Consider the following 11300-nt stretch of genomic DNA (forward strand, 5'->3'; position numbering starts at 1 on the left):
TGTTTAATTTATTTATTAGTAACATTGTGTTTGAATGATGCATGCCTTAATAAAATTGATATTCTGAACTGATTTTCTACTGAGATTACATTGGTGAATCTGGTTTAGATTTGTCTGTAACAAATTAAAGTCTGTAAATTTCTGTTTAGGGTCCTTCAAGAAAAGAGCGTTGCCGGCCTTTTAAGAATTGGTATTCTTAAAAGGCCGGCAACGCACTCGCGAGCCCTCTGGCATTGAGGGTGTCCATGGGCGGCGGTATCACTTAACATCAGGTGAGCCTCCTGCCGTTTGCCCCCTGTTCTATAAAAAAAAAAAAAAACAACAAATTAAGAGTGGTCTCTTCATCGTTGTTACACCAAAAAATATGTATATTTTTCATTTGACTAGTATTTGAAATCAAACAAAGTCATCTAAAGCAAAATTTATTTTAAGCATTATAAAAGAGACTCTTTTGTTTCTTCTCTCGCTTGATCTTCTCCCGTTTTTTCCTGGTCTTTTCGGTACTTTTAAGTAATTTAAGAATCGGATCTTCACTTGTATCAGCCGTGCTGCCCTCTAGTGATGGCCGCAGTTTCTTCGCTTCAGTTTCATGTGGTTCTGAACTGGGCTTCTTTCTTGTTTCACTATAAATTAAAGTCAAGAATAGTTCATTAAATCTATACTGTATAAATATTTAATATATATTAAATTTTCTTCATAGGAAATTAGTGCGTAACACATAATTTTATGACTAATTATCACAAATAAAAAACAAGCTTAAAAAAAAGATTAGAATTGATTTTTAACTCCATCTGTTTCAATATACATAAACTACATTGTTAAAATTTTATTTAACGTATTTTTAGATAAAGCGCCATCTGTTTTACATAACGAGAACTGTAAAGTTTTTAAACGAAAAGCGTATATTACTAGAAGTTAAGAGTTATACATAAATACCTTATAGTTTCCATATTTTCGAAGATCTCATCTAATTCGTCTGTTTGGACCAATTTTACGGTCTCCAATGGTTTCACGTCAGATTCGTCTTTAACAACAACTTTGAGGGCCGTGTTTCTTTGCGACTGTACCAAAACTTGTACTAGCTTCGATGTTAGGTATTGCTGAAAAAATAAACTTAATGTAATCAACTAATAATAAAAATTTTTTATTACATATATAAACTAGCAGACTCGGCTAAGCGTTACTAAGGTTTTTGTTATATTACATAGTAGTAAACTATTCAAGGGAATCGGTAGGAGAACTTATGTGAAACGTTGGTAGTTTTAACACAGCGCTATCTATTAGAATTGTATGAACAAATATTTGCAATAAAATAAAATTGCGACTATAATTAAAGATCTAAGCTATCCTATCTCTTATGTTGGACCAGACTGCTCACGGTGCCAATTTAATTTAAAATCGGTTAAGTAGTTTAGGAGTCTATCGCGGACAAACATCGTGACAGGAGATTTAACTATATAAGATACTATATGAATAATATACATGGGATATGAGATAGATTGTAGTTAAATAGTTGCATAATATGACGGATAAGCTATGAGGTTCAAAATTAAATTACCGAAGAAAAAGGCTTACTTTCATAAACGCAGAAGTATGGCAACCATATTCATATAACAATTATTACAATCAACTATTTTCTGCCGAATATTAAAACTAGGACCTCTAAGTGTATGTTTAAAAAATTACCTTATAAACACAATTCTTGCTATCTCTTTCGTGCACACGCAAATGCCTATCCAAACTGGAACTGACAATCAGTCTATCCCGCTCGCACAGTGCAATACTAGTTATAGCCCCAGCTGCACCTTTGTACCCTTTGTCCAGTCGTGATTTTGTGAAATCCACTTGATGGAGGTGCCCTCTACCGAATCCAACGAAAACTTGTCTGAAAATATATATTAAATATATATATAAATATTTAAAACATTTTTTCTAAGTAATAAATATTTTATTCACATATATTTCACTTAACTAAACAAAAGTAATGTTATATATATGTATGCTTAGTCTGTATGTCTCAAAAGGATTACTCACCGTTCATCAAATCCATTAGCAATGCAGGTGGCAGCCATTCCTGGGGTTTCAATGTGAGTGATTGGTCTCCGTTGAATATGTGTGTCATATAATCTTAAATATGGAAAAAAATATAATTGACAAATCAAACAACAGATCCTGACATTAGATATTGGCATTAATGACAAGTGAACCTAAATTGCTAACCAATACAATAATTGATAGTGACAATTTTATTATATATTATCTTAATATATATAAATCTCCTGTCACGATGTTTGTCCCCGATGGACTCCTAAACTACTTAACCGATTTTAAATTAAATTGGCACACCATGAGCAGTCTGGTCCAACTTAAGAGATAGAGAAGCTTAGATCTTTATTTATAGTCACAGTTTTATTTCATTGCAAATTTTTTGTCTATAATTAATTCCAAAAGATTCTAACAGATGTCGATGCTTATAGACTGGATTGAGTAAGTAATCAATAGATGGCACTGCTATGGTAAACCGACAAATAAATGTGTCATATAATCTACAATTCAATATCATGATTACCACGTGTTATTAAGGCTAAAGTATAAATAAAATTAATTTGTGAAACAAAGGAGAAAGGAAGTTCGCGGGGGCAGCTAGTTCCTATATAAAATATTTAATATAAATATAAGACCAATTGGCTTGTTGGAGCTAGCTACTTTGAACTATATGCATTTTACCTTACATATCCATGTCTTGAGCAAACAGCCAATAAATTCTCTTCAAGAAATGTAAGATCTGTGACCCATATTGGTCTCCGTAATTGCAACCAATCATGAGGAAGGTTTTTGGCTATAAAGATAGGCTTTTCCTCATCTATTTTCCATACTTTTAAGTCATTTTCCTCGCCTCCTGTAATTTTAACAGAAAAAATGATCTTTCACTGTAGGATCAGAATTTTATCTAATATATAAAATTTTCATGTCGCTGTGTTTGTGGTTAAACTCCTAAACAACTTGACCGATTCTAATTAAATTTTGTGTGCATTTTAGGTCTGAGAATCGGACAACATCTATTTATAAATAGATGTTGCTAAATTATTACTTTTTTAATTTTTAGATTTTTTTTTAAGATACAGTATTAATAAATACATACAACCCTAAATTTTCAACTCTCTACTATTAACCCCTATTTTTTTAATATAAATGATATACATGGCAAAACGACATTTGCCAGGTCAGCTAGTATTATATAATATTTTACTGATTGGGCTGTGGAGTTGTGATTGGTCAATTCCAGAATCATAGAGTACTTATCAAATATCAACTCCAAGCAATGGACCAAGTTTTTTTGCTATGGCCATAATTGATAGCTAATTCATCAGGTATTTAGAATCAATTTTATTATGAACTTACCAGTTGCAAACATATCACCATGTTTCCACACTTTAACTTTATCTAATTTTCCTCCAGTTTGAATAACAATTGGATTTTCTATTTCAAAATCTTTATCATCCCAAATCTGAATCACACCACTGGCAACACCAGCTAATATTCCTTTACTGCATCTGGCAACACTAATAATGTTACCCTCTCCGAAATTAACTGAATATGATTTTCTAAAGCCTATTTCTGTGTCATAGATTTCAATCTAAAATGTAAAACATCATATTTAATTTTTAATGTGAAATTGAATTTAGTTAATTGTGAACAGTACAATAAAATGCCCTGAGACTACAATTGCATGTCAGGTCTAAATTACTACTACTTAAGTTTCTTTATATCTGACCAATAGACTTGCTATATATATACCAATAAGATTCAATGGTAAAGAAAATCATTGTGAGGATAAAGTCAAGATGCGCTCACACATTGTGTTCGGACCTGATTAGGTTCAGAACACTGACAATGAAACAGAAACTTGACTGGCCAATGCCCCATTATGGTATTGAAAGACTATGAATAAATAAAATTTTCCTTTCTGTAAACAATGAAAACTATGAAAAAATGGCCAAAAGGCTGAGGTAGATTTGTGCAGGCTTTAGGTGGCACACTGTGACAGTCAGTGCCATAAGAAAAACTATAGTCATTTTGAGTGAAGATGTTACCTTCAAAGAATAGTATTGGTAATTGACCCAGATGAAGAAATATCTCTAGTAAGTTTAAGGAATTCATACAATGTTTAGTTTTCTCATTTGAAATTTTCCTTTAATGCCAACATAGTAACAGTATATTGCACATCATGTACACAACATTATAGATGTCGTTTTAAATCTAATATGTGAATAAAAGTATACATATGTATAAAGACACTCCTAATAATCCTCCTAATTGGTTCAATTTTCATTGCTAAAATCTAAATTAGGACATACCTTTCTATTTTTTCGTGCTAATAATATCTCGGTTTGTTCCTTGTTCCCCCATTCCATACACAATATTGAATCATCTTTTTGTAATGATTTTATGTCTACCAAATCTTCAATGCACTTTTTTGTATTTTTTCCTACATCTGTATGGTATTTGACATCTGCAAGTAAAAGATATTGTTCGAACAGTTTTGTTTATTTTTAAATTCCGAAGGAGTTTTTATCTAACACTCATAACTCAGTAAAGTATATCATATCGTATATGTATTGACTAGCCAAGGTAAGATATTATTGTACAACAACCTTTTCAGGGATAATATCACTTATAATAAAAATGAAATAAGGAGATTTGTAACTCGCTTAGGTAAGTTTTATAAAATACTTTACAAAAATATTTAAAAATAAACAATTGTGCGGCTGCTATCAGCCGCATATTGTTTAATATCTTGTTTGATACATACGTTTAAATGAACCGATTCGGCTAGCGACGAATAGATCAATTTCTTTATCCTCAAGTAACAACATTGTTAATACACCATTAGCTTTAATAAAGTAGTATTAAAATTATGTTTATGGAATTAACAATAACCACATTCCCAAGATACCACGTGAAAATGAAGTTTCAACTTTCAAGATATTACTGTCTAAGTGACAACTGACAGTCAAAATCCAGATAACATGCAAATCAAAGTGTAAAAAAGTTACATTATTTCTGATGGTACATAATATAATTGGGTAAAATAACATTATACTTAAATAATATAACGTAGACTGATGAATTTAAAATATTTAGTCTAGATTCATAAAATGAAGGACTATGAAATGGTATTTGTGGCAACCTGACGGCACTTAATTAAAATATTGTAAATAGCCGTGTAACATCAGCACCCATAGTTGATAACTTCAATTGCGACATTTATATTGATCCCATTGTGTATAGTTTTTTCGTATTTCGAAATTTCGAAGAAGGAAAGCTCATTTTTGGTACCGATCTCGCTGGCAGCAGCAAGTTGCAAGAAATTATATGTAAATTGACTTTTGTTACGGAAATAATTAAAGGGAGCATAATTAAATTTTAATATCCATACATTTAAAAAAAACAAATAAAAAATAATTTCATATTTTAAATAAAATGAATAAATCGTTTATTTGTTAAGATATTGGTACATTAAGATCGATCATATCAGCCAGCCATATAAAAATAGGCATAAATAAGTTGAGTTAATTATAATTATTGTTATCAAACTTATGGTCCTCAAAATAATACTCTGCCTTAATAAAGGAAGCTTGCCTTTAAAAATTGAATCACCATCCCCTTAAAAGAATAACACGGCAGTGATGGGGCTTTGATTTTCTTATTTGGTGATTACGTCAACAGTAGTGATTTTCTTTTATTACACATAGTAGAAGTTATGTTTACTCTAATTTTCATACATATTTGATAGAAGATTTTGTAAAATAATCAGTAGATTTAATACTAGGTATGATGTCGTAAACTTAATCTTATATATTAAATAAAAATATATAAAATTCTCGTGTAGCGATGTTTGTGGTTAAACTCATCCGAAACGGCTTAACCGATTCTCATGAAATTTTGTGTGCATATTAGGTAGGTCTGAGATTCGGACAACATCTATTTTTCATCCCTCTATATGTTAAGGGTAGTCCGCCCCTAAATATTTTTAAAAAAAAATTTGAAAATTTTTAATTTTTTTAACAACTGTATCAACAGCATTAAAAAATACATACAAGCCTAAATTTTCAACCCTCTACGATCACCCCCTATTTTCTATTATAAATGATATACATGGCAAAACGACGTTTGCCAGGTCAGCTAGTAAATAAATAAAATAAAATAAAATATAATCTGATAGATTGCTTCACGACACAATCCATCAATATTCTACGTGCAACAATGATTATACTATGTAATTATGTAAAAATAATGACAACGCAACCTAGGAAGCTCTATTGAACGTGAAGCTATTATATACAAAAGTGTTAATAACAATAAAATTATTAATCCATTTAATACATCACATATGTAATGCTGTTACTTAATAATGAAATGGAAATGGACAGGATACAGATGAGATAAGACAAAAGAAATCGAGGAAGACAAATAAAAAGATGGGAAGATTAGTATTAATAGAGCAGTTGGCCCTATGTGGCTAATCTGCGAGCAGAGTAAGCTCTTAGAAGAGGCCTTTGTCTAAGGACGAGCTTTAAAACAGAACTCAACCGTCTTTCTGATCAATTATCAGTGTTTATCAGTATATAGTATTTCACAATTTTATGTAATATGATGAGTGTTTATATAATAAAGGCTATTATTATTATTATATCACAAGTAATAAAATATTTATAAAGTTCCAGAGACTCTTGGCCCGTTAAGTGCACAGGCGTTTATTCAAGGTTTAAGTTGCGTTTGACATTGAATATTCGCTCGATGAGAGCAAGTTATAGAGATTATCCTCAAAACTGTAAACTAATAAAAGAGACACTGGACAGAAACCGGTGGAAACAGATATTCAGCTTCGGATGCTTACTTGCTGGCCATAAAGCTCAGAAATGAGAGAGGCATATATACAAAGAAAAAATTGTCTTATTTAAAGATTTGCAGATTATGAACCTGATAAAAATAAATCAGTGGCGCTGCAAGTTTTAGTTCCGGGCCTCAGATTTATGTATGTTTCGTGATCATTTTGTCAAACTAATAGGCAAGTAGGTGAATTGCCTGACTCACGCCGTCGACTTTTTTGGGTCTAAGGCAAGCCGCTTTCCTCATATTATTTTCCTTCACACGAGCGAACACAGCAGTGTTGCCAGATGGTCTTGAGGACATACCCCTAGACTAATTTAATTTCCCCCAAGAATTCCCCTAGGTGAGGGCTCACCAGTTGAGAAAGACCCTTCTCCGCCCATCATCATTTTTAGGACATACGTGGCCACGAAACCTGAGTCACCATGAGAATAACTTAAAAGCCAATGCGACACTTGGAATAGAATATGTATCTTTAGTACAGAAGAATAATCATAAACCTTCAAATACAAAAAATAATTCTTGTGTTATTACTAAATTTTATCGTAATAGATTTTTAGAATTAGTATATAATAAAAATCACTTCTTTCTTTGACAGCTCAAACGAATATTACAATTAGTAAGGTTTACCACTATTCTTACTTAATTTAATTCCAGAACGAAGAGCTGGCAGCTACCTCGCACAAAGAATAAGTCTAGCTATTCAAAGGGGGAACGCTGCTAGTATCTTCGGAACCTTGCCTAAAGGGACTCCTTTTAATAATATTTTTTAATAATTAAATTTTAAGGTTAGTTATTAGATATATTTTTAGTTTGTAATTGTATATTAATATAATTTTTTTCATAACTAAAATATATTAAAAAAATAACACATACAATATTCCAAAATCAGGAACGTAATATATAATACAAAATAAAACTATACCTACTTAGCGCGTTTTTTAATTTCCCCCTAAATTTTTCCCTAACTTAGTTGAAAAACCCCTAAATCTAGGGGGAAATCTCCTGATCTGGCAACACTGGTGCACAGCTGAGGTTCGAACCTACGACCTCAGGGATAAGAGTCGCACGCTGAAGCCACTAGGCAAACACTGCTCATCCTATGCCTGATAAGCTTAATTTTAAGATCGGCCAACTACGGAATATATCAAGACCTGGATGAGAACCTGTCTATTGTAGCTTCCTACATTAATTATTATAATAAACTAGCTACTGCTCTGCTGCACAATGTGATTGAATGATTACTCTATTTACGATTTGGTGAAAGGCAGTTCGATCAGGATACGATCACACAAAAGGTCCTGGATTTAAGTAAATATTTAATTCAGATTGATAATAATATAATAACCAGAGTCAGATGCAGATAAATAAACATTTACTAACTACTTAACTGGTGTAGAAATTACATTGCGTTATTGTTGATGTACTTATCGTAGATAATATTTGTATTTAAACAAATGATTTTAAATATTGGTTTAATTGATTAGTAATGTTTAACTTTAAGTGTAATTTTTTCAGTTTTTTTTTTAATAGAACAGGGGGCAAACGGGCAGGAGGCTCACCTGATGTTAAGTGATACCGCCGCCCATGGACACTCAATGCCAGAGGGCCCGCGAGTGCGTTGCCGGCCTTTTAAGAATTGGTTCGCTCTTAAAGCAGGATTCCCCCTGTTCATTTGCGTTGAACAGGAACGCACCAGCTCAAGGGTTACCTCTACTACTAAGCGTAAATTAATTTTTAATTAACACCTGTGCACTTCTATATTATGCCCAAGAGTCTCTATTTATGAAACTAATGATAATAATAATAATAATTTATGTATTGCAAGAAAATGGTATAAAATGTTAAGGTGGTACAATCGTAAGACGTTCGCATATTCTGCCACACATAATGGCGCGCAAATGTATCTTAATTTACATTTTACATTAATAGTTAGAGTCAATTCTTATATTATCTGTATCGTATATATCATACTTTATTAAATTTGTATAAATTACAATGTCGCAAAAATAATCATTTATTGAATAGAACATTTTTTCCAAAAGTAATGCACTAAGTCGCTTTTCAAAGACTTTAGTCGGAAGGTCGAGATAGTTGGAGGAACAAGTATATTGTTGTTTATTATCTACCGCCATCTCTGCGCCATGTCCGAGGGAGGTATGAATATAATTGTAATGTTATATACGTAATTATTTTGTTTTGACCAAAAATATAGCTAATAGAAGCGAATATTTGACTATGGTTATAAAAATATACGAGCATAAATTTTGTTTGTGTAAAATATATTTTTATTACATACAATTGTATAATATAATTATGACAATTTAGTTCTTGATCAGATAACCATTGTCAACAACAAATTCCGCTCCTGTCACACCGACAGCTTTGTCACTTGCCAAAAATAATATCATATCCGCAATTTCCACAGACTGCGACACACGCTTCAATGGCATAGAGTCGCCAAAATTATCTATCTTAATATCTTTCATACCAGCGTTATCCATAAAATCGGTTATAACTGGCCCAGGGCTCACTGTGTTGACTCGTACGCCTTCACCCGCCAATTCGATGGCTGCACAGCGTGTAAAATGATTTAACGCCGCTTTTGAGACACAATATGGGGTAGCACCTTTAATATTCGGTGCCAAGGAGCCAGCGACACTTGATATATTGATAATATTACCTTTAGTTTTGATCAGATATGGCACTGCTAGGGAAGTCACATTAAGATGCGCTCGCACATTAACTTTCATGGTCTCATCATACATTTCCAAGAAGTTTCCATCTGAAATAGGCGCATTTCGCATCATCCCAGCATTGTTGACCAACACATCGAGTTTTCCAAATGCTTTTATGACAGATTCAACAATTTTTTTGCACTCTTCGTCGTCTCCTATGTCAGCCTTGATTACCAACGGTTTTGAATATTTGGAACAGTTTTCGGCTGCTTTGTTCAATTTTTCCACGTTCCTGCCTACGATGGCAACACTGGCACCGTTTTTGGCGAATTCAACTGCCGTGGCGGCTCCAATGCCGGAGCTGGCACCAGTTATAAGCACTACCTTGCCTTCAAAACTCATGATTACAGTGCAGACAGGCAGCAATGAATTTATATAGAAGATAATCTATTGCGATAAGTTATTAAGATAATTACTTTACTGAATTTCCGCAAGTCATTAAGTGCTGGCCTTGTTTTAAGTCTTTATATAATTTAAAAACTAGTTTGTCGTCCGCGGCTTTGTTTTAATTTATTAGCTTTTATTTTTCCACCAAATTTCGAGACCAGGGTCGATCCAGGTTTGGCGCCAGGAGGGGGGCAAACTTATACGTTTGCCATCAATGTTATTATTTTATAATAAATTTATTAAATATTGAAGGTATGTGGTTACATAAAATATGTATGGTAAAAAAATATTGAAATAAAATCATTATGTTCAATTAGTGGTCCACCTAAGTCCTGGAACCAACTCAGGGGGGGGGGTATGACCTCCATGGCCCCCCTGGATCCGCCGTTGTTTCGTGTGTTGTTTAACGTACGAGTCTTATCCCTGAAGTCGTAGGCCGGATGCGCAAATTGACTTTTCACAAATGCGCAGATTGATGCTTATTAACGCCCAAACCCAATAACCTATCTCAATCCATTTTTGACCATGACCAGACATGCACAATAATAATAAGTACCTACAGTACAACTGCTGCATCCCCACCCCGTTGGCTGTTTGAGCAAACCATTAAATACAAAAGTTCAAACTAATTGTAAATAATCTTAACTATTCTCTATTCAACTAAAACACTCTTCAAAATCAGCCCACCCATTTGTTGTATATCATATTTTATTGCTTTATCGGAAAATATTCGATCGTCTTGGTCGTGACATTTTTAATGATATTATCGGCACGATAAGCTATAAGAAATTCGAATTAAACACTATCAATTTCAAAACTTTTAATTGTCAAATTTTTGATCATACGTAACCATAGATAATGTCACGATTAGCTGACCGATGTTTTGACTGATAAATTTTTTGTTTTTCTGTTTTTTATATTCTACATTTATATACTGTTATAGGCACGTAAGTCTAGCGCTGGCCGATACGTGGAGGATTGCTGCGCATGTGAACTGTGGTGCGGGGGCCGGAATGCGACTGGAGAGCCAATCGACGCTCTTCATTCCGCTAGCCCCCCTCAGGTACCTTATTTTTTACTTCTGCGCAATAACGGTCAGCGCTAGAGTTTCGTGCCACACCACTTGTACCACAATAGGGTTCTAAGATACCTTCCCACCAATTTGCTTTTTCTAAATATAGATAAGAGAAAAAAAGAGTAATTGGTATCTAAACCATTCAAAATCCATTCTGACCCAAGGGACTCGCCTGTAAACCATATTAATATAATAAAAATAGCCTT

General features: G+C 33.1%; 2 protein-coding genes across 2 annotated transcripts; both read right to left on the bottom strand.

Annotated features, from left to right (window-relative positions):
* Positions 1–409: 409 nt before the first annotated feature.
* On the bottom strand, positions 410–4981 carry LOC110995906 (WD repeat-containing protein 74). The gene is made up of 8 exons (XM_022263312.2): positions 4814–4981; positions 4359–4513; positions 3403–3637; positions 2728–2899; positions 2035–2127; positions 1687–1885; positions 937–1100; positions 410–623 (listed from the first exon to the last, which is right to left on the bottom strand). Exons 1-8 carry the CDS (start codon positions 4875–4877, stop codon positions 428–430), a joined length of 1278 nt encoding a protein of 425 aa, XP_022119004.2. The 5' UTR covers positions 4878–4981; the 3' UTR covers positions 410–427.
* Positions 4982–8867: 3886 nt separating this feature from the next.
* On the bottom strand, positions 8868–9997 carry LOC110995889 (3-oxoacyl-[acyl-carrier-protein] reductase FabG-like). Its single transcript, XM_022263286.2, has one exon. The coding sequence runs from the start codon at positions 9972–9974 to the stop codon at positions 9219–9221; it is 756 nt and encodes a 251-aa protein (XP_022118978.2). The 5' UTR covers positions 9975–9997; the 3' UTR covers positions 8868–9218.
* Positions 9998–11300: the final 1303 nt, after the last annotated feature.

This window comes from Pieris rapae, chromosome 24 (assembly GCF_905147795.1).
Source record: "Pieris rapae chromosome 24, ilPieRapa1.1, whole genome shotgun sequence".
NCBI lineage: Eukaryota > Metazoa > Arthropoda > Insecta > Lepidoptera > Pieridae > Pieris > Pieris rapae.

What these genes read in the sequence shown, in the direction of transcription:
- LOC110995906 (XM_022263312.2), bottom strand. Translation starts at nt 4,877, where the DNA reads ATGTTGTTACTTGAGGATAAAGAAATTGATCTATTCGTCGCTAGCCGA. An exon ending in CCGAATCGGTTCATTTAAAC is followed by an intron (nt 4,514 to 4,813) that starts GTATGTATCAAA and finishes TTTTACTTGCAG; the next exon opens with ATGTCAAATACCATACAGAT. An exon ending in TAGCACGAAAAAATAGAAAG is followed by an intron (nt 3,638 to 4,358) that starts GTATGTCCTAAT and finishes TTTACATTTTAG; the next exon opens with ATTGAAATCTATGACACAGA.
- LOC110995889 (XM_022263286.2), bottom strand. Translation starts at nt 9,974, where the DNA reads ATGAGTTTTGAAGGCAAGGTAGTGCTTATAACTGGTGCCAGCTCCGGC.